Here is a 22,606-nt window from a genome sequence, read left to right on the forward strand (position 1 = left end):
AGATAGGTACTAAGTTCTTGAGATGCAGAGAGAGAGAGTGATGGAGACACTGAGCAAGTGAAGGAAAAGACAGTAAAGAGACACTGGAGTTTCAAGGGAGACAAAGCCACGAGGGCAGATAGAGAGGGAGAAAGAGTGACCAAGAGAGAAAGGGAGAGAGCAGGAAGAAGGGCCTAGTGGTACTGAGCCAGCAAGACTGGGGAAATGATGAGAACTGACACGAAGAGGCAGAAAGACACAGACAGACACACAGACAGTTGCAGAGATGGGAAGAGAAGGATTCTGAGGGAGAAAATGACAGAGGAGGAGGAAACCCAGGGAGAAGCAGAGGCTAGGGAAAGACCCTAACCAAGAAAGGGGGTGAGAGAGGGACTAGAGACAGAGAAGAAAAGGCAACAGCGAGAGAGACACACAGAGGCAAAGCAAGAGAGAGAGACCAAGCGACACCGGGCGGAGAAGCCGAACCACGGTGAGGAAACCAGGCCAGGGTGTTGCTCCGATTGCGGTGGCGGACAGTGACACTCACCCCCCGCCCGGCCCTCCCCGCCAGGGCTGTGCGGGCGGACACTCGGACAGAGAGATGTGAGCAGCGTGGAGCCCGCGCCCTGCGGACCGACAGACGGACAAAGCCGGGCAGAGCTCGGGCGGGGCCAGGGTGGGGCCGGGACTTGCGGAGACCCAAGCGGCGAGAAGGGGAAGGAAGCGGAGGTGCCGGGAGGGCGCGGGGCGCGGGCAGGAAGCGGGGAGGGGCGGCGGGGCGGGGGCCTCCGGAAAAACGCCCCAACTTCCTGCCCCGCCGGAGCCAGGAAGCGGGAGCCGGGACGCAGGGCCGGGGATCGCCGAGCCCGACCCCGGGCGCCCCGCCGGTCACCTCCCCGCGCGGACACCAGGTACACCGTCCCCGGCCCCGCCCGCCCCCCTCCCCTCCGCTGCTGGGGGAAGTAGGGACGGAGGTGGAGGGGCTGGGGCGCTGCAGGCCGTGGAGCGGCCTCTCCAGGGCTCCACTGCGCCGGCGGCTGCCCCTCCCTGGGCCTCAGTCTTCCCATCTGTCAAAGGGGCAACGAGAGGGAAACTAATACAAGCCGAGCGCTCAGTGGATGGGGATAAAGGGTTCGCGGCCGGGGTCAATGCCTCTCGATTGCTCAGCGGGGGACGGATAATCACCCTGTTGCACGGGTGGGGAAACTGAGGCCCAGGGAGCCGAACCGACTCGCTCGAGGGCGCACACATCCCGAAACTGTTGAGTTGATATTTGAACTCTGAGGTGCTTTCCGCTAAGCGCCTTGCTCCAACCCCGCGTGCTCTGGGCCGTCTAAAAAGAAAAACAATAACAAGGCTATAGGCCGCTGATGAAACTGATAGTTGCCAATGGAGTGTGTTTGAAAGCGTTTAGAAAGAAAAAAAATTTTTTTAAAGCGTTTGGAGGTCATTAATTATGTCCTAGGAGATGGGTGTAGAGGAGAGAGCTGAAGACCTTCCCCCATTGTACAGATGGGATGACTGAGACTTCTTCCAGGATACACTGCATGTCCGAAACAAAACTGGGCTCGAACCCAGGATTTTTGCTTTCCAGCCCCAAAGGAAAGTGCTGGGGGATGTACACGCGTTGAGAATTCAGCTCGTCACAAGTAGGGAGACAGGATAGGGAGGAAGCCCCAGTCCGAGATCCAGGGACCCAGGGCCCAGGCGACTCGGATACCTCGCCTTTGGCTCTGCTGTGCGGGCTGGAACCATCCCCACCTCCGGGCGGGGGTTGAGGGGCGGGGCCCGGGAGAGTGACGCGGGCAGTCGAGATACGGAAACCCCAGCCCTCCAAGGCTGGCCAGAGCGGCCCTGTCTGGCCAGCGTGGCGCGGTGGAGAGCTAGAGCGGGCGGCGGGAGGAGTGGAGTCGCTGAGGCATGAGCCAGGCAGGAGCCGGGCTAGAGCGCCTGCCGGGAGGAGTAGAGCTGAGCGCAAAGGCGGACTCTGAGGTGGCTAGAGCGGCTCGGCGGTGAGGGTGGGGGGAGTCCGGAGCGGGCGTGCGGAGGCTTCGGTTCCAGCGGCAGCTGCGGCTTCTCGGACCTGGAGCAGGTGAGGAACCCCGCCCCGGGGGGGTCAGAGTCTGACTCCCAACGTACGCCCCGGCATGGCCCGGCCCCGTACACCGCTGAGTCCTTTGTAGGATTTGGGGCTTGTATAGATAGAACCGCCACGTCCTCTGCAAGATTTGGGGTTCCTGTAGACCTGCCACGTTCCAGATAGATTGCAAGGTTTTGCATACCCTCCAGGTTCCTATTAGGCCCCCGTAGAGACCCGGTTTCTTATAGACGTGAGGCCCACTTAGATCAAGAGCGTCCTCTAGAATCCAGAGCGCCATAGACCTGAGTCTCTGGACCCACCACACGCACGTATAGAATTCTGCGGCCCTTTTAAGTCTTCAGAGGCCCCATAGACTGGCTACTTCCCCTATTGAATCCTGACCCCGTATGAACCCCGAATTCCTGTAGATCCACCATGTGTCAAATAGAATCGGGGGCCTTATGCATATTTAAGGGCCTGTTATAGACTCACCTTGATCCTTCTGTATTTTAGGATCTTGAAGGCACCCAGGGGTCCTTGGAGACCCTGGGTCATCCGCTCAATATCCTGTAGACACTGGACCCTGCAGAGAACCCAGGCCCCTATGTGGTCCCCGATCTGTGCCTACTTTGCTCTAAGACCCCCGCACCTATGGACCTTTTAAACCTGCCCTGCCCCTACCCTACCTCCTCTGCTGTGCTCCATGCCTTGTCCATTGCCTACAGACCAGTGCTTCTCAACCTCCCCACTGTTGACGATTTGGACCGGATAGTTTTTTGTTGAGGGGGACAGGACTATCTTGTATATTTAAAGATGTTTAGCATAATCCCTGGCATCTACCTGCCAAATGTCATTAGCACACCTCCTTTTGAGACAACCAAAAATGTCACCAAACCAAACAAAAATAACCCAAACCATTGCCGTCGAGTCGATTCTGACTCATAACAACCGTATAGGACAGAGTAGAACTGCCCCATAGGGTTTCAAGGAGCAGCTGGTGGATTGGAACTGCCAACCTTTTGGTTAGGTTGGCCACCTTCCCAAGGCCTTAAGCTTTGGACCAAGGGAAACTGCATGGAGACATATTTCAGCTGAGAATGGAAACTGCAGCTTTTAACCAATTATTTTAGACACTTTTGTTTTGAGGAGTTCCACAGATTGTTTCTATACAAATGTAAATCTAAAAAAAAAATTGTTCAACTATTTTATTAGATTATATTAAAGTATTTGTTGTGTGTCGTAAAAAACAAAACAGAAAACCCTGCAGACTTAATAAAAATGAAAAACTAAAACGCCCCCCCCCCCAAAAAAAAATCGTAGTGGCTCTTAACCACTGTGCCACCAGGGCTCCAGATCCCCTTGGGGGCAAAATCACCTCCAGTTGAGAACCACTAATTTAGACTCAGAACCAAAAATCAGTTGCCATCGAGTCAGTCCCTACTCACAGCGACCCCGTGTGTTGCAGAGTAGAACTGCTTCATAGGGTTTTCAACGCTGTGACCTTTCAGAAGCAGATTGCCAGGCCTTTCTTCTGTACACTTCTGGGTGGGTTCGAATCACCAGCCTTTCAGTTAACTGCTCACTTAACTGTTTGCGCCACCCAGGGATTCCCTGATGTAGACCTATTGAATATCAGGTAGAATCTGGGGTCTTATACATTCTATGATCTCCCATAGGCTCACTGTGAGCCCTTTGTATTTTAGGTTCCGTAAGGCTCCCAGAGGTCCTTGGAGACCCTGGACCATCTGTTCACTATCCTGTAGACCCTTGGCCCTGCAGAGAACCTAGATGTCCATGTGGTCCCTGATCCATGCCCACTTTGGTGTAGGACCCACACCCTTATGAATCTAAACCCTCGCTGACCCCCCAGAGCTCCAGATACACAACGCCCCCTCTGCTGTTCTCCAGCCCTGCCAGTTGCCTATAGATCTACCTACCACCTGACAGCTTCAAACTATAATTTCCCGACCTTTGTGGGTCTTCCTCACGCCCATTTCCTAAACAACCAGTGGCCCCAGAGTTCCCTCTGAGCTGCAGGCCTCTGTGGAGTGGCTGAGTCCAGCCTGAACGCCTCTCCACATGCCCCTGGCTTTCCCAGGCATCATAGGAGACCTGATGTGTCTGAGAGCTTTGCTCAGATTTGTGTTCCCTAAGAGTGGGGTGGGGGTCCCCATGCTATGAAGCAACATAGGCTGGTGATTAAGTGCATCAACTCTGGAGCAGACCGTCTGGGTCCGAATCCTGGCTCTGTGCCTTACGAGCTGTGCCTCAGTTTCCTCCCCTGTGAAATGAGAATGATAATAACACTTACTTCCTGGGGTCATCGAGAGGATTAAATGAGCTAATACCTCTAGAAAGTTGTAATGCTATGCCTGGCACATCGTAAGTGCACATTAAATGTTATGTTACTGTGATGAGGGTAAAGGAGATAAAACTCATAAACCCATTGCCGTCGAGTTGATTCCAACTCATAGCGACCCTATAGGACAGAGTAGAGCTGCCCCATAGGGTTTCCAAGGAGCAGCTGGTGGATTTGAACTGCCAACCTTTTGGTTAGCACCAAATGCTTAACCACTGCGCCTCCAGTGCTCTGTAAAGGAGATAATATGTGTCAAATGCACGATTCAGGGCCTGGTACCAAGCAGTGGCTCAGATAGTGTGCATCCACTCCTCTTCCTCATTGAAGTCGTTGAACCTCCCCACCCCTAAGTGGGATGAGCAAGGACCTCCCATGTCCCGTGGGTGGCCACATTGTTCAGCCCAGAAGTTGCAGCTGTTGGCCTGGCAAAAGTTTTCCCACCCTTACTGGGCCTAATAATAGCCTGGGGTGTTTGTAAGTTGAGGGTGAAATGAGTTAATAACGGGAGAAGCACTTAGAGCCGCACCTAGCACACTGTGCATGCCATGTAAGTTTAGCTCTCATGATAAATAACCATCATTATTATTCTGTCTGGGCTTCCAAATTTATTTCTGGAAACCTTAACAATGCTCAAATCTTAATTTACCCGAGCTTGGGTGTTGAACACGTACACTGTATTGAAAAGAATAAAAACTACCTACTGAGGTAACCCTATAGGATTGCTTTGGATACTCCAGAAACGATCGTCGTTTAATAACCATAACTAGAACCAGTGACCATTTATCGACTACTAGGAAGGAGGCCTATGGGAGAGAGAGAAGGGTGGGTCTAAGCAACTAGGGTTATAAATAGCTTTGGGCACCCCCCCCCACTTACCCCACCCTCTTTCCACAGCTCCTTCCCGCCTGACATGGGCGCCTGTGGCATTAGTCAGACTAGTTAAGGACATAGAGGATGTTAGTGGAAAGACTCAGGGTGAGGCTGCAACTCGAGGGGAGGCAAAAGATGGGAAAGACAGCACGAGATGGGGGAGAAAGCTGGAGGGGAACAAGGAGAGGCAGCACGTGAGACAGCCATTCAGAGGTGTGGAGTTGGTGGCTGCAGAAGCCCAAGGTAGGAAGACAGGCACAGAGACAGGGAGACCAAGCAACTGAGGCAGGTACTGTCTGAGAGGGGAGAGACTGTGGTGGAGAGAAGGAGAGAGGAGAGGCAGAGACGGTGGGAAAAATGAGAGAGGCCTGGAGGAAGGGAAAGAAAAATATGAGGAAACCAGGAGAAGAGGGGCAGAGGCATGAGACAGCTTTGAGGGAGAGAAAGCTAGGGAGACGCGAAAGGAGAGACAGCCAGAGGGACAGAGGACGGGGGGGAGGCAGACACCACCTTGGGGACAAGCTGCCCGAGGACACTTCATTTTCTGGGACTTGAGGCCTCTGGGACTTGAGGCTGCCAGGAAGCTATGAGGTCCTTGAGAGGGACAGGACCTCTTGGTGGGAGAATTTCTGATCCCTGAGGGAGAAGGGTTCAGAATTTTGTTTTCTTATGTGGAGGGAGTTGGGGGTTGGGGGAATTGCCAGTGTGATTTCCTGCCACAGGAAGTGGGGCTGGTGGGTTCAGAGGCAACATCCTGCCCCAAGCCTGTCACTGATCAGAGGAGAGCCCCCCACACCCCAACTGGCTCCCACTTACCTCCCCTCTAACCTTCCCAACTCTGCTGCCTGCAGGCCCCGTCCTCTTAAGAACCAGCTCCAGCCCCCTCTTCCCTCACACCTAGGAGTGGAAGTCCCCTCGTCCATCAGGGACCCAAAATTATAGGCTCCCAGACAAACACAGCCCTCGCATGGACCCAGGCCCATGGGCCTCCAGCTCCCCCCCACCCCCACCCCCCAGGCTCCCTGTGCTTGGACTCTCTGCCTCCCTGGTCTCTGAAGGGCTCTTTGTCGCCACACAGAGGCCCCATTGAGCTGCGGAGGAGGAGGCCAGGATGGGGGGAGGCTGTTTACTCACCTTCACACCTGGGCCAGGAATCTGTGAATAACCACGCTGCTGCCTCCTCCCACCACCTAACCGCGGCCCCTCCTCTTCCCTCAGCCGTGTGGAACCCATGCAGGCAGCGGAAGAAATGGCCCGAGGGGCGGTGAGTGATGCCAGCTGAAGGGTCGGGGCTGGGGCTACACGTGGTGGGGAGCATTATGGGCTGAGCCACCCCTCCCCTTCCACAGGCCCCAGGGCCCCCCCGGCCTGGCCTGGTGCCCATCAGCATCATCGGGGCTGAGGACGAAGATTTTGAGAATGAGCTGGAGACGGTGAGCTTGAGTTGCATGGAGAACTTCTGTCATGGGCTCCCTGAGGCCCTAGCCCTTCATTCCAGCCCTTAGTGTCCCCTTCCACCTGGAGGTCCACTTCTCCACCCTTACATGCTCCCTGCTGCCTCCTCCACTGCCCATCTTCCTTCTCCTCCTGATACCTCATCTCCCTTGCCCCCAGCCGCTGTGCTTCCCCATACAGCACAGATCCCCGTTTCTGTCTTCATCACCCACCATATGGCATTAAACCTCACCCATTCCCCCCCACACCTCCCTTTGCTGCCCAGCATTGCACCCCTACTCCCAGGATCTTCCCAGCTTGCATCCTTTGGGAAGTGCTAACCTTGGGGCACGATCAAGCCCAGGCCCCTCCCATTCTCCCCATTCTACTCACCCCGAAATTCCATCTCCCAGAATGCAGAGGAGCAGAACAGCCAGTTCCAGAGCCTGGAGCAGGTGAAGCGGCGCCCAGTCCACCTCATAGCCCTCCTGCAGCACGTGGCCCTGCAGTTCGAGCCAGCACCCCTGGTGAGGGCAAGGCTGAGTAGGCACGGGCAAGGGTGGAGCTGGGACAGGCCCACAGCTGCCCAGTGAGCTAGACCAGTGATGAGCCGGAGGGTCTGGAAAAACAGCCTGGCATGGGATCTAGAAATAGAGGGCATTGTGGACAAGAGCCAGAAAGGCTGCTGTGTCACCCAGGGAAGACTGCAGGCACCCACATAGATCTCACGGCAGGTCACGATGAGCAGCAGAGAATCTGACAGCCACCCCTGTCCCGCCATGCCCGCGTGTACCACCCATCTGTGATGGCACCCTTCCCCATGAATTCTGGAGGGGAACGCAGTCCTGTATGTGGCCTTCTCGGCAGGGTTGGTTCTTGGGAGAAAGTTGTTAGCCATCTCAGGTCCAGACGCCGACCCTGAGCCAGAAACAAGAAAGCCGCTAGAGGCAGCCCACAGGGAAAAAGAACGTAATTAATGATGCAAAAGCCTCCTGCAGCAGGCAGAGGATTCCTAGGAGATGTGGATGCAGACCCGCTTCACCCAGAAACACCTGCAGAGTCCAGAAAACTCGGCAGGTGATTTAGGCAGGAAGGAAAAGTGATTCAGAAGTTACAAAGCTGGTGGGCAGGAGGTCTGTAGATAAAGGGTCCCATCCAAAGAAGACCCAGTGCTGCCCAGCACAGGCCACAAGCCAGGGGTAGTCTGGGGCACAGTGCCGTACTCTACATACTTGGCACCAAAAATCAAAACCACACCTGTTGTCTTTGAGCAGATTCCGACTCATAGCAACCCTATAGGACAGAGTGGAGCTGCCCCAACGGGTTTCCAGGGAACAGCTGGATGATTCGAACTGCCAACTTTTTGGGTAGCAGCCAAGCTCTTAACCACTGCACCACCAGGGCTCCAATACTTAGCACATCCCTCCAGAAAACAAGGAGATGGGTGGGAATACTGGGGAGGGATGCCTGGGAGATGCAGAAGGAAAGGCACGTGGACGGGAAGGCAGGAGACGCTAAAGCTTCTGGAAACTGGGAAATTGCCAGTATCTTTCCTTATTGGAATTCTCTATTGGAAAGGAGCTGCCCCTTCCCTGCTGCATGGATGCTCTGGACAGGGAGTCCCCCACCTGAGCCTTGGGGTTTCTAGAACTTGAGAACTCCAGCTTCTGGAACTCAGTCCAGGGATTGTGCTGACTGCAGTGTTCTTCAACAGATGTGGAAACCGAGGCCTAAGAGGCCAGGGGTTTGCCTGAGATGGCCCACAGTGGCCTTTGGAAGTTTGAGATTTGCTCTCACACCACTCTGTTGTCTCATCTGGAGGTTGTTGTGGCCCCTGGGCTGCTGCTTGCTGACCTCTTGTGGAGTTTGGCTTTATTTTGTGTATGTGTGGGTGGGAAGTTTGGATGTAAATTTGTTGAACCTGTCTCAAGTGGAGAAACAGTCCCGCCCCCACTGAGGCAAGCCCTTGCCATACTGAGGCCATGTCCCTTGCCAGGCAAGAGCCCCCCCCCCCCGGCAAAGCATGACAGGCTGGAGTCCCCACTGCCAGCATTACCGAGCCCAGGTCTGGCACACAGGCAACCTCAGGAAATTCTTGATGAGTGAATAAATGAACCCCACTTGTCCAGCTGTTTATTTACGAAGCCCCCCACTATCCAACACCTGTCTGTAACACAGGTGAATTAGAACCCACTCCCCCAAAACACACCCACAAGTTGCTAATGGTAGTTCTAGGCAGTGGAGTGGAGACAGGCTGCCTGGATTCAAACCCCAACATTGCCACTTATGAGCTGTGTCACCTTGAGCATGCTTCTTGGCCTCTGTGTGCCTCAGTTTCCTCATCTGAAATGGGGATAATGACAGTCCCTGTGATTGAACGGGCTAAAGCATGTAGTAGTTCAGAATGATGCCTGGTATACACTAAGCCTTCTTAGTATAGGTAGTGGTGGTGGTAGTAGCAGCAGTAGTAGCAGCAGCAGTAGTAGCAGCGGTAGGAGCAGCAGCAGTAGTGGTAACAGCAGTAGGAGCAGCAGCAGTAGTGGTAACAGCGGTAGGAGCAGCAGCAGTAGTGGTAACAGCGGTAGGAGCAGCAGCAGTAGTAGTGGTAACAGCGGTAGGAGCAGCAGCAGTAGTAGTGGTAATAGCGGTAGGAGCAGCAGCAGTAGTAGTGGTAACAGCGGTAGGAGCAGCAGCAGTAGTAGTGGTAACAGCGGTAGGAGCAGCAGCAGTAGTAGTGGTAACAGCGGTAGGAGCAGCAGCAGTAGTAGTGGTAACAGCGGTAGGAGCAGCAGCAGTAGTAGTGGTAACAGCGGTAGGAGCAGCAGCAGTAGTGGTAACAGCGGTAGGAGCAGCAGCAGTAGTAGTGGTAACAGCGGTAGGAGCAGCAGCAGTAGTAGTGGTAACAGCGGTAGGAGCAGCAGCAGTAGTAGTGGTAACAGCGGTAGGAGCAGCAGCAGTAGTAGTGGTAACAGCGGTAGGAGCAGCAGCAGTAGTAGTGGTAACAGCGGTAGCAGCAGCAGCAGTAGTGGTAATAGCGGTAGGAGCAGCAGCAGTAGTAGTGGTAACAGCGGTAGGAGCAGCAGCAGTAGTAGTGGTAACAGCGGTAGGAGCAGCAGCAGTAGTGGTAATAGCGGTAGGAGCAGCAGCAGTAGTAGTGGTAACAACAGTAGTAGCAGCAGCAGCAGTAGTGGTAATAGCGGTAGGAGCAGCAGCAGTAGTAGTGGTAACAGCGGTAGGAGCAGCAGCAGTAGTGGTAACAGCGGTAGGAGCAGCAGCAGTAGTAGTGGTAACAGCGGTAGGAGCAGCAGCAGTAGTGGTAACAGCGGTAGGAGCAGCAGCAGTAGTAGTGGTAGCAGCGGTAGGAGCAGCAGCAGTAGTAGTGGTAGCAGTGGTAGGAGCAGCAGCAGTAGTAGTGGTAACAGCGGTAGGAGCAGCAGCAGTAGTAGTGGTAACAGCGGTAGGAGCAGCAGCAGTAGTGGTAACAGTGGTAGGAGCAGCAGCAGTAGTAGTGGTAACAACAGTAGTAGCAGCAGCAGCAGTAGTGGTAATAGCGGTAGGAGCAGCAGCAGTAGTGGTAATAGCGGTAGGAGCAGCAGCAGTAGTAGTAGCGGCAGTAGCAGCGGCAGCAGTAGTAGTGGTGGCAGTAGTAATAATAGCATTACTTACCATCAGTAGTAGTAGATTTAGCAGTAGTAGTAGCAGCAGCAGTAATAGTAGCAGTATTAGCAGCAGCAGTAGTAGTAGCAGCGGCAGCAGTAGTAGCGGTACTAGCAGCAGTAGTAGTAGGTTTACCAGTAGTGGTAGCAGTACTAGCAGTAGCAGCAGTACTAGCAGCAGTAGTAGGTTTAGCAGTAGTGGTAGCAATAGTAGTAGGTTTAGTAGTAGTAGCAGCAGCAGTAGTAGTAGTGGCAGTAGTAATAGTAGCATTACTAGCAGCAGTAGTAGTAGTAGTAATACTAGCAGCAGTGATAGTAGCAGCACCAGTAATAGTAGCAGTACTAGCAGCAGTAGTAGTAGGTTTAGCAGTAGTGGTAGCAGTAGCAGCAGTAGCAGCAGTAGTAGTAGGTTTAGCAGTAGTGGTAGCAGTAGTAGCAGCAGTAGTAATAGTAGTACGGAGGAGACAGAACCACAAGGAGCCATACCACAGGAAAGAAAATTAGAAAATGCTCATGGTGGCCTTACGGAATCACTGAGGGAGGCGAGGGTCTCTCTGAGTGGAGGAGAGGGGAGGGTCAGGGGAGCTCTCCCCAGAGGAGGTGGCTTTTGAGCCCCTCAGCCATGGGGCAGCCAGGAGGCTGAGAAAACTCCCAGGCTTTCCAAAGGAACTTGTGGTTTGGGGGTGGGAAGGAGGAGAGGTCACCCTCTGTGTCTCCCTCAGCTCTGCTGCCTCCACGCGGACATGCTGAGCACCCTGGGCCCCAAGGAGTTCAAGAAGGCCTTTATTGACTTCTACCACAGCTTCCTGGATAAGACAGCGGTAAGATGCCCTCGCAGGGCCCCTGCCCTCCCCTTGGCCCGGGAGAGCTGCTATGCACCTCCCAATTCCGCCCAGCAGAGGGCAGTGTGAAGGACCTGGCCTTGGGAGACTCTTTGCCACCCTGGGCCTTCCTCAGTTCCACCTGTTACTCCCATCACGCTTCCTGGGCTACAACTCGAGTCAGGCCTGGTACTTGCCAGCCCCATTCTCTTCACCGCATTCTCTCTTGAGCAGGTTCTGCGGGTGTCAGTGCCTGCCAACGTCGCCTTTGAACTTGGTAAGAGGAGGGATGGGGGGGCGATTTCTAGCAGGGAGGCCCCAGGGAGGGATACCACCACTCCCATGCTCCCGCTCGACAGTGGAGATTCATTCATTCCTTCTTGGCAGTGGCCACCCAGGAACCCAAGAGTGGGTGGGAACTGTGGTCCGAGTGACGGGGGACCCAGGACCCAGGGAACTGACACAAGCGCCCGTGTCCCTGCAGACCGTACGCGGCCTGACCTCATCTCTGAGGACATCCAGCGGCGGTTCGTGCAGGAGGTGGTGCAGAGCCAGCAGGCGGCCATCAGCCGGCAGCTGGAGGACTTCCGCTCTAAGCGGCTCATGGGCATGACGCCCTGGGAGCAGGAGCTGGCCCATCTGGAGGCCTGGGCTGGACGGGACCGCACCACCTATGAGGCCCGGGAGCGGCTCACGGCCGAGCGGCTACTGACCCACCTTGAGGAGATGCAGTGAGTGGGGCTGGACCTGGCACAAGAGCTTTTCTGGCTCCCCCTTCAGCTTCAGGGTGCATTTTTTAGTGTTTCGGCTCTTCCCCTGGCTTTTGGGCCCCCGGCTCTGGCATTTGAGTTTATCCTGGCTTTCAGGTTTCCTCCTCAGCTTTGAGGTTCCCTCCCAGTGTCCAGGTTTGTTCCATGGCTCTTGTGTTCCCACCTGGCACTTAGAACCTGTCCTTGTAACTCCCGCCCCCACTGGATGACAGTCCTAATTGTTTTTCATAGTTGCTTCTGGAGTTTCCCCTCTGCCTTTTCTTCCTCTTCCTGTCTTAGGTTCTTTCATACTCCACTATCCCTCACCTCTAAGAGGACAGCAACCTGGATGTTTGTAGTGGGTGGGCTGAGACTCCAGGCGTAGCAAATTCGTTACAAACTTCTTTCTTCTCTCTACAGACCCACCATCTCTACCGATGAAGAAAAGAGGTGACGGATGCAGAGGATGGCAGGGAGAGGCGTTGAATCTTGGGGTCTGAGGGAGGAGGGGGCTGGAGATCTGGACTCCAGGGTCCTGGGGGCTTGAGCAACGTTCCTGGCCCCTGAGCTTTTGAACCCTCTCCTCTTCCTGCAGAAACACAGAAAGTGGTTGTAGGGTTGGGGTGGGAAGTGAACCAGGAGGATGAGGACACGGCCTCTGCCTCTAGGGGGCAGTAGTGTATGCGTGTCTGTGTAAGTGCGTGCCTTTGAACGTTGATGGGAACCGTGGTCCCAGTGTCTGTGAATGCGTGTGTTTGAATGTGTGTGTCTGAGTGTGTGTGTCTGTGTGTATGTGAGTGTGTGTGTCAGGGCCCTCACCATCACCTCCTCACAGTGCTGCTGTGGTCAACGCCATCAGCGTGTACATGCGCCACCTTGGGGTGCGAACCAAGAGCGGGGACAAGAAATCGGGAAGGAACTTCTTCCGGAAAAAGGTGCTTCCCTGAGCGCCCAAACCTGGTCCTTCTCCAGAGACCTCCCTATGGGAGGCCTCATGACATCCGACACCTAGAGTCCAATTCAGCTTCATCTGAGTCTCAGAAATTCTCATCCCTCTCCTTCCCCCCGATCCTCCCCCAGAACCGGCGGCCAGATGAGCCTCCCAAGACCAAGAAAGGACTGAGCAGCATCCTGGATGCCGCCCGCTGGAACCGGGGAGAGCCCCAGGGTAAAGTGCCCTGGCCTGTGCCTGCGCATGCTCCCTTGCCAGCCCCACCCACTTCACTGTCCTGCCCTCTCTTGTTTCAGTGCCAGATTTTCGACACCTCAAAATCGAGGCTGAAGGTAATTGTCCTGAAACCAGAGTGTCCCTCCTGGGGGCCTGGACCCCCCGGGTCTGAGGGAGAGGGGGCTGGGGACCAGGATTCCTGGGTCTGAGGGAGGTGGGAGGCGGGATGGGGACTCCTGATCCTGGGGGATGGGGAGAAGGGGGCTGGAGCACAAGCCTTGGGGATTAGTATCGCTGGACTCTCACTGCCGTCTTTCTCCCTTGCTGTCCTCCAGCTGATAAGCAAGGCTCTACAGAACGGAAGGGAGGCCTGGCAGTGCCTTCTCGAGACCGAAATGTTGGGGTTCCTGGGCAAGACACCCTCGGAGTTTCTCTGCACCCTCTGTCTGGGGACAGCCCAGACCGAGAACCAGGTGAGAGTTTCCTGGGCCAGGTTGGGACCACCCCCCCACCCCATCCCCGCCAGCTGCCCATGGCCTTGTTCTCAGAGATCTTTCCGTCTCTGTGTCCCCAGTTAAGTGTTAGAGCAGCCACTTAGTGTCTGCCAGGCTTTAGCTTTAGCTTCCACATTCCACAGCAGAGGAAACCAAGGTCCTTACAGGATGGTCTCTGGCCATAGGGGCCTTCCAGTCAGCCTTGGGCTCTCCCTCGGCCCCCACAGGTGTTGACCCCCCACTGGAGCTGGGGGACCTGCCCCTGCAGGGCCCAACAAACCTGGAGCCCCCGGCAGCCCCAGAGAGCACTGAGGAGGGTGCTGACACAGAGAGGTGCCCAGGGCTGGGTGTGGGGGGCAGTGCCGGGCTCAAGAGTGTTGGGGGGTGTGTGTTGGGGTGCCGCTGCCATCTGCATCTGCCTGTCCCCGAGCATCCACTCTGCCTGCCTCTCCTGCCTTTCTGCCGTCTTCCTCTTCCGCTTCTCTCTGGGGTTTCCTTGTCCTGTTCCTTCTTCCTTCTCTTCCCGGTTTCTCATCTTCCCGCTTTCTTCCCTGTCTCCCTCCTTTTCACTCCCTCCATCCCTTCCCTTCCTCCTTTTTTCTCCCCCTCCTTCTTCTCTGTTTTTTGCTCATTTTTCTTAACTTTCTTCTGTGCCTCTTTTCTCTCCTTTCTGTTTATCTTTTTTACCCTTCTCCTTCTGGCTGATTTTTCTTCCCCTTCTCCTCCTTCCAGTCCTCTTCCCCCCTCTTCATTCTCCTTCGCTTCTCCTCTCTCCTGTCCCTCTTCCTCGTTCCGTTTCTCAGCCCTTCTTCCTTCCTTCTCCTTCTCCCCTGCCCATCTTGCTCCTGCCCCTCCATGTAGCACCCCCTCCCATGACCCCCCTCCCCCTCTGTGCTCCATGCCCTGGGGGCCCTGTCCCCCTCACAGTTGGGGGGGCAGGTTCTGCCCCCTGCCTGTCCTTGTGCTGCTGCTTTGGGGACCCCTGGGAGGTGTGGGGAGATGGGTTGGGTTCCACCTGGGTCCATCCCTGACCCTCTGCCCCTCTCTCCCCAGAAGGTGGAAGAGGTGGGTGCCTGGGCCCTGGGTGGGGTGGAGGGCTAGCCCCTCCCCCATTTCTCCCAGCCCCTCCCCTCTCCCCATGGGCCACCCCTCCCCTCCACCCCCTGTGAGGGGTGGTTGGGGACGTCACCCTCCCAGTGGAAGAGCTAAGTATTAACTCCTCCTTTCCCTCTCCACTCCCCACTCTGTCCCTCTGCCTCAGGGAAGGGAGGGGGTCAGGCCTGTGCCTCATGCAGGGTTCCCCTCCCCTCTCCCAGCCAAATTTCAGTATACTTCCTGACCCCCCAGCACCCCACAATCCCACCACTCCTCTGATTCTCTCTTCTCTCTTCTGTTGCATGTCTGATCTCTGTCCTGGACTCTCCCTGTCCTTGTCCTGGTCTCCCCTGTCTCTGTCTTCATCCTCTGTCTCTGTCCCTGTTCCCCTTGACTCTGTCCCTGTGCTGGTCTGCCCATTTCTGTCCCTATTCCCCCGTCTGTGTCCCTGTCCCCCCATCTCTGTCCTTGTCTCCCCTGACTCTGTCCCTGTCCTGGTCTCTCCCATCTCTGTCCTTGTCTTGGTCTCTCCTTGTCTCTGTTCTGGCCTCTGCCTGGCTCTGTCTTGGCCTCGGGGTCTAGGCTATCAGGGCGTCTGGGGCGCTCGGAGAGCCTGCGGGTGAGTGACCGCCGCCGGCCTTCCCGGGGCAGCCTCGGGGCTAAGGGCCGGGGTGGGGGCCGCTCCCGGAGCGACGTGGACATGGACCCCAGCTCCGCCACGGCTGTGCTTGGCCCTGCCCGACGAGCCACGTACGTCATTCCTTCCCCCACCCACCGAGGCAGCCTGGAGAGTCAGGGAGGATGGGGGGCTGGAGCCAGAGTCACAGAGAACTGGGCATTGGATACTGAGGTCACTGAGGGCCCACCGTGGTCACAGACCTTGGAAGAGGAGAGGGGTGGGTGGGATGCTTCTGTTTTAGAGCTTTAGGGCTGGTCTACCAAGTGGGCTACCAGATCTGGGGCATCGAACGCGGAGACCACAGACAGGGCTTGGACACCAAGGAGTAGTAGAAGGCTCCTCCCTGGACATCCCAAGCTGGGGCCCTAACAAGGCTCTGTCCCACAGCCCTGAGCCTGGAGATGAGGGGGAGCCAGGGCGGTTGGGACTAGAGCTGGAACCAGAGGAGCCCCCTGGCTGGCGGGAACTGGTCCCGCCGGACACCCTGCACAGCCTGCCCAAGAGCCAGGTGAAGCGGCAGGAAGTCATTAGCGGTGAGTGTGCCCCTCCCCAACCCCACCATCCCACCATGGCCAGGGACACCATCCAGCTCTAGCAGAGGCAGAGAGACGAAGGCCAACTTTTGTCTCCATGTTATTTACCACAGAGAGAATTCCAACAGGGGGCAGCCTGTTACAGCCACTTGATGGAACGTTATGTGGCCGTCACACAGTGACGTTTCCAAAGAATTTTTAGTAATGTGGGACAGTGCTAGGCTTTAAGAGCTGAAAATGGTATATAAAACTGTATTTATTGTGTGAGCCTTCAGTCCTTACTTGTGGAGCATGGGTAGTAATAACCTGTACCTCAAAAGATTGTCTTGGAGATAAAAGGTTTTGTGTGAAGTGTGGCGTACAGAGTAGAAGCATTTTAACGGGACCTGCGGGGTCCCTATAAGTCAGAATTGACCTGACCTCATTTTGGGAGGTTATTAATAGGGGAAAAAGGATTCCCATAGGGGAAAATTTGGGAAGATACATGGAAATATTAGCAGTGATTGCTTCTGTGGATGGGTGTGTCATTCTGGTCTTGATTCTTTTCTGTGCTTTGTAATTGTGGTGGGGAGGACAGTGACAAAAATAGACAACTTTCTTGGTAGCTTATTTACAGGTGAATTAATAGTAAGAAAGGTCCTCATTCAATTTTTAGGGTAGTAGATGAATACTTTTTGGGTGGCAGGTCCTCCCAAGGGTGTGATAGAAACCTAAGCAGCATTGTAGAACTTTCTGGAATGACGGGAATGTGCTATGTCTGTGCTGTCCAGCGTGGTAGACATTGGCCATACATCGCTGTTGAGCACTTGAAACGCAAGTTTGACGGAGAACTAAATTTTTTATTTCATTTCATTTTAATTAATTTAAATCTAAAGAGCACCAGGTGGGTAGCAGCTACTACGCTGGACAGTGTTGTAGTCTCTCCAGAAAAATGCACACAAGACATGGAATGCTGCATTTTATCTCAGGGGACTCCTGGGGACCCTGGAACTCGTCCATGCACCCTCTGGGGGGTGGTCCCTGGATCTGAGGTTATCAATCTCTGTAGAAGAAACTTTCGTACCGGAAACAGAGGCTCAGAAAGTTCTGTAGGGTTAGAGACCAAGCTCAGCTGTGAGGTTGCTGGCAGTAGGACAACCAGCTAGTCCCCGTTTGCCCAGGACTTCCGCAGTTTTAGTACTGGAAGTCCTGTGTCCTGGGAAACCCCTAAGTGCTGAGCAAATCAGGACTGTGGGTCACCCTAGCTGGCTGCCATGCCAACAGGAGAAGGGTGGTGGGTCAAGAAATTCTGAGCATCTATGCGAGGGATAAGGAGCCCTAGTGGTGCAGTAGTTAAGTGCTTAGCTGCTAACTCAAAGACCAGTGGTTCAAACCAACCAGCCACTCCGCAGGAGAAAGATGCGGCAGCCTGCTTCTGTAAAGATTTACAGCCTTGGAAACCATATGGGACAGTTCTACTCTGCCCTGTGGGGTCGCGGTGAGTCGGAATTGACTCCACGGCAACAGGTTACGTAAGGGACAAACGACTACCCAGAAGAGAGGTTTTTTTCCCACCAACTTCCGGAAAGAGTTCACCACCAACTCTGGCTGCATCCCCCTCCTCATTACCCCAGCCTGCTTTTGAGACTGCCCCCATAGTTTGCGCCCTTCCTAATGGTGCTCCCTGCCTGGTGGCCTGCAGAGCTGCTGGTGACGGAGGCGGCACACGTGCGCATGCTTCGGGTGCTGCATGACCTCTTCTACCAGCCCATGGCGGAGGGTGGCTTCTTCCCGCAGGATGAGCTGCAGAACATCTTTCCCAGCCTGGACGAGCTCATCGAGGTGCATTGTGAGTGCTATGCACCCCATTGCTGCCCCGCCCCTCCCCAACTGCCGCCCCATCTCCCTCCATGGTGTCCTCCGGCCTCCAGGCACACTCAAGTGAACAGCTCTTGTTGACGTGTCTGCTGCCCCAGGGCCCCACAGCTCATGTGTTCGAGGGGACCACAGGCACATCAACAAGCAGATGGTGGTGGGGGACAGGTCCACTGGGATCAGTCATGGACACGCCTACAGCCCGACTCCCTCCAGTTCCACAAACTTCTTTCCTCACTGCTCCCCACAGCCTTATTCCTTGATAGCCTGATGAAGCGGAGACAGGACAGTGGCTACCTCATTGAGGAGATTGGGGATGTGCTGCTGGCCCGGGTAAGGATCCCCACCCCTCAGTCCCCCGAGCCCTGCCTCCCAGCCAAGGACCTAGAACCCAAGCCCCCAGTCCCTCTTCCCTCAGGACAAGAGGCCAGGTCTCTAACCCTTTCTACTCTCAATGCCCAGGGTCTGGACCCCAGCCCTGTCCTCCTACTTAAGGCTTCTGTCCCCATGTGGGTCCCTGCTCTTCCTAGTCCCACCTGAGACACCCTCCCTGGCCTGAATCTCACTGTAGTTTGATGGTGCTGAGGGCACGTGGTTCCAGAAAATCTCCTCCCGCTTCTGCAGCCGGCAGTCTTTTGCCTTAGAGCAGCTCAAAGCCAAACAGCGCAAGGATCCTCGATTCTGTGCCTTTGTGCAGGTGAGGCCAGGTGGGCCTGGATTCTTGGGTCTGAGGGAGGAGGAGGCTGGGGGGCTCAGACTCTTGGGAGAGGACTGGCATCCAGGTTCCCCCAAAGCATTGGCCACCTCAGTGCTGCTGTCCCCTCAGGATGCCGAGAGCCGTCCACGGTGTCGCCGCTTACAGCTGAAGGACATGATCCCCACTGAGATGCAGCGCCTGACCAAGTACCCCCTGCTCCTCCAAAGCATCGGACAGAATACAGGTGCCAGCAGGCCCCGGCGGGTGGGTGGGTAGGGGCCTGCCCTGTCTTGCTGGGCCTCAGCTCTCTTTTCTCTCACCTGGCCCGATACCCAGGAGCCTCTGGGGTTGGGATTCACTGGGCTCTTCCTTCCCTTGCCCACAGAAGAGCCTGCGGAACGGAAGAAAGTGGAGCGGGCGGCCGAGTGCTGCCGGGAAATTCTGCACCACGTCAACCAGGCCGTGCGCGACATGGAGGACCTGCTGGTGAGCCTGGGCCTGGCTGGTGAGCCTGGGCCCCAGAGCGCCGTGCAGGGTCACCACGTGGGCAGGTGTTGGGCCCAGCCCTGGCTTGTCCCCTCAGGGCACACTGAGTGTCTAGAAGTTAGTCTTGGCTCTCAGCTCCCTCCCAGCCTCACCAGGGTCAGCCCTGGCCCTTGGCTTGTCCCCTAACACTCCTGTCCCTGCTCCAGAGGCTCAAGGATTATCAGCGGCGCCTGGACTTGTCCCACCTTCGTCAGAGCAGCGACCCCATGCTGAGCGAGTTCAAGGTGGGCCCAGTCACCTGCCCTGCCCTGTACCTGCCCTTGGCCCCCCTGACCCTGCTGCCCTGGGAGCTCTCTGATTTGGGGCAGGGGCAGCCACAGCCAGTCTAATAATGGACCCAGGCAGTAAGAATGACCTCTCAGTCCTAACCCCTTTGTCCCCACTGGGGGCCCATTCCTGACCGCAGCCCTTGACCAGGATCCTGGCCAGCCCCACCCTCTGCCCCTCCCTGCCTTGTCCCTGAGCCCCACCCTTGTCCCTTCCGGCCCCCAGAACCTGGACATCACCAAGAAAAAGTTGGTTCATGAGGGCCCGCTGACATGGCGAGTGACGAAGGACAAGGCTGTGGGTGAGCACCGGGCTGTGGCGGGGGGTCCGGGAGGAGGTTCGGGGCCACGGGCCAGTGGACGGGGCTGAAGACCTGCTGTCCACCACAGAGGTTCATGTGCTACTGCTGGATGACCTGCTGCTGCTGCTGCAGCGCCAGGATGAGCGGCTGCTGCTCAAATCGCACAGCCGCACGCTGACGCCCACACCAGATGGCAAGACCATGCTGCGGCCTGTGCTGCGGCTCACCTCCGCCATGACCCGAGAGGTGGCCACTGGTGAGTCCGCCGCGCCCCAGGAGCAGCCCTGTGTGTCCGCCGAAGGGAAGGACAGGGCAGCCAAGTGGGTGGGACGAGGGCCGGGGAGGAGGGGGGGCAGGCCACCCCAAGGGCCAAGGACGGGGGCATTATATCAAACCGGGTGGGAAGCTGCCATGCTGTGTTCAGTATTTTGAAAAGACACTTAGACTGCCTTGTGGAGACAGTAGATTGTAGCCAGAACAGTGGGGTGGGGGGTTTGCAGACATATCCATGAGATGATGAAGGGGGGTTGCACCAGGGTCACGAGGTGGGGTGATTCAAGGATGCGATTGTTTGGGGAACTGATGGGACTTGTTGCCGGATCAGATAAGGGGGGAAAGGGAGGACTCAGGATGAGGGCACATGGGGGGCCTGGGGTATCAGCAGGATAAATTGAACCAGCAGGGACCAGTCGTGTAAGCCCTGAGGGCACCACCATTGTGGGGGGGGAGCATCCCAGCGTCCAGTCTGACCTGGGGGAATGGCCCACATTGGGGCGACTCTGGCTCTGAGTCCCATCTCTCCCCCTGCCCCCCTACAGATCACAAAGCCTTCTACGTCATTTTCACTTGGGACCAGGAGGCCCAGATATATGAGCTGGTGGCACAGACAGTGTCTGAGAGGAAGAAGTGAGGGGGCTTGGGTTCCCTGCACGGGGTGGAGGAGGAGGGCCATGTCCCTGAGTCCCTGGAGGGCGGTCAGGGAGGAGGTGGAGCAGTGTGGGGTAGGAGGCCCCAGTGCAGGATCTGGGGGCCCTGACTGCCCAGGGGCCCACCTGTCTCCTCAGCTGGTGTGCCCTCATCACGGAGACCGCTGGATCCCTGAAAGTCCCCGCCCCCGCCTCCCGCCCAAAACCCCCCCGGACCAGCCCAAGCAGGTGAAGGGGGCCAGGCAGGGGCCTGGAGGTCCTGGGAGTTGGGGGGCATCCCCAGAACCTGCACCCAACCTTGTCTCCATGTGCATGTGCCAACCCCACCACGGCCATCGTCTGTCTCCCATCTCCAGGCCTTGACTTCTGTCTGTCTCCGGACCTCCCTGCCTTCCCACCTCCCGCTCTCTGTCTCTCTGCCCCTGCTGTCCCCTGGGGCCGGGCCGTGGGGTCACCCAGCACTTCCTCTCCCCAGCACTCGAGAACCCCTGCTCAGCAGCTCTGAAAACAGCAACGGTGGCAGAGAGATGCCTCCACCTGATGGTGAGACCCGAGGGGCGTGGGGGTTTCAGGGGATGGGCCGTGTCCACAGGAAGCCCAGCAGGAGCTGAGCCTCCTCCCTGCTTCCCCATGCAGGCCGTATGGAGAGAATCCTCAGTGACCTCCTGCCCTTCTGCAGACCAGGCCCTGAGGGCCAGCTCGCTGCCACCGCCCTTCAGAAAGGTAGCCCGCCCAGTGCCCCAAGAGCCCCCCACTGCCCTGCACCCTGAGATCCCTCGGCCCATAAAGTGCCTCAGTGTGAACTAGAAAAAGGTGCCCCGTTTTCAACTCACTGTGTGCCCCGCTGACAGAAAACTTCCTCACTATAAATCCAGAGTCCACAGACAAGAGGGGCACGCAGACTGCACCACCATCCTGGGTAGACCCCAGTCCCTCTTTTTCTGCAGACCCATTCCCTCCTTGACCCTAGTCAGTCTCTTCCTGTGCCCACCCCTATCCGCTGTGCCAGCCCTTGCACCCCCTTCCCTCCCATGCCCTGTGGCCCTGGCCAGTGCTGACCCAGCCTTAGATCCACATCCCTATTCCTGTCCCCAACCCCATGCACAGGCCTGCCCTAACCCCAAGTTCATCTTGCCTGATGCCCTCATCTCCAGCCCCAGGACGCCTCCCCCGTCTCTTGTATCCCCTTGCTTCTCCTGACCATCCCCCTTACCTACCCACCCCAGTGCTGTCCTTGAAGCAGCTCCTGTTGCCTGTGAAGGAAGACAGCGGGGCAGGGCCTCCCCGAGAAGGGGATGGGGTCCCGGGTGGTGGTCCCCTGAGCCTATCGCAGACCCAGAAGGTCCAGGAGAAGCTGCTCAGTCTGGAGGAGACCGTGAAGCGGCTGGAGGTATGGCAAGTGGGACCAAGGAGTCAACCTGAGTGGGTTGTGGGGGGCTGGCTTAGTGGGGGACCCCTCTCATTGACGACCCCTCCCCCCACCAGGAGATGGAGGAGGAATTTTGCCGCCTTCGACTCCTCCTATCTCAGCTGGGTGGGAACACTGCTCCCCAGCCTGGCTGCACCTGAGGATTCTGCCCTAACAGGTGAGTAGGGGTGAGGGGAAGGTGGGGTGCTGCCAGGAGAGGCGGGACCTGAGTGGGCATCTCAGGGGCTCCCCTCTCTACAGCCTCACCTCTTTCTTTTTGTCTTTCCAAATCTCCCACTGCCACCTCCCACCTTTGCATCTGTTTCTCTGGCTCTTACGCTCTTGCTCTCTCTACCTTCCCTTTCTCTCCCTTCTCTGTCTGTTTCTCTCTCTCTCTGTTTCTCTGTGTCTCTCCCTGTCTCCTTCTCTTTGTGTCTGTTTCTCTGGCTCTCTGTTTTTCTGCCCCTTCTGTCCCTGTGTGTGTGTGTTTTCTCTCTCTCTCTCTCTGTCAGCTTCTCTCTTTCTCTCCCTGTCTCCCTCCTCCTTCTACACCCCTCAGGCCTTTTACAAGAAGGACGAAGAGGAATGGGGAATGGGGGAGAGGATGTGTGGGGCCGCCTCCCTGCCCACCAGCACTGCTGCCTCAGCATCTCTGCACCCCCAGGGCCTGTGAAGAGGGGGCCGCTGCCA

At 56.6% G+C, this 22,606-nt stretch overlaps 1 protein-coding gene across 5 annotated transcripts; it reads left to right on the top strand.

The window, feature by feature from the left end:
• The first annotated feature begins 776 nt into the window (after positions 1-776).
• On the top strand, positions 777-22,606 carry ARHGEF1 (Rho guanine nucleotide exchange factor 1). 5 transcript variants are annotated; one of them, XM_064293712.1, is made up of 31 exons: positions 777-890; positions 6,367-6,552; positions 6,638-6,721; positions 7,136-7,249; positions 11,101-11,199; positions 11,434-11,476; positions 11,684-11,930; positions 12,369-12,398; positions 12,784-12,883; positions 13,029-13,116; positions 13,197-13,232; positions 13,452-13,589; positions 13,838-13,943; positions 14,664-14,675; positions 15,288-15,455; positions 15,772-15,917; positions 17,599-17,745; positions 18,022-18,104; positions 18,343-18,468; positions 18,598-18,712; positions 18,854-18,954; positions 19,161-19,238; positions 19,507-19,582; positions 19,671-19,838; positions 20,401-20,488; positions 20,647-20,736; positions 20,984-21,051; positions 21,145-21,231; positions 21,735-21,898; positions 21,994-22,094; positions 22,476-22,606. In XM_064293712.1, exons 2-30 carry the CDS (start codon positions 6,520-6,522, stop codon positions 22,075-22,077), a joined length of 2,919 nt encoding a protein of 972 aa, XP_064149782.1. In that variant the 5' UTR covers positions 777-890; positions 6,367-6,519; the 3' UTR covers positions 22,078-22,094; positions 22,476-22,606. The 5 variants fall into 5 exon arrangements, 4 of the variants coding, with proteins under 4 accessions (XP_064149782.1, XP_064149783.1, XP_064149784.1 ...); XM_064293713.1 differs by having other exon boundaries at positions 22,429-22,540; XM_064293714.1 differs by lacking the exon at positions 14,664-14,675.

The sequence above is a fragment of the Loxodonta africana genome, chromosome 11, assembly GCF_030014295.1.
Source record: "Loxodonta africana isolate mLoxAfr1 chromosome 11, mLoxAfr1.hap2, whole genome shotgun sequence".
Lineage (NCBI taxonomy): Eukaryota > Metazoa > Chordata > Mammalia > Proboscidea > Elephantidae > Loxodonta > Loxodonta africana.

Excerpts from the sequence above, each read along its gene's own strand:
- ARHGEF1 (XM_064293712.1), top strand. The coding sequence starts at position 6,520 with ATGCAGGCAGCGGAAGAAATGGCCCGAGGGGCG. Across the intron at positions 18,469-18,597 it reads GATTCTGTGCCTTTGTGCAG|GATGCCGAGAGCCGTCCACG; the intron begins GTGAGGCCAGGT and ends CTGTCCCCTCAG. Across the intron at positions 18,955-19,160 it reads GCGACATGGAGGACCTGCTG|AGGCTCAAGGATTATCAGCG; the intron begins GTGAGCCTGGGC and ends TCCCTGCTCCAG.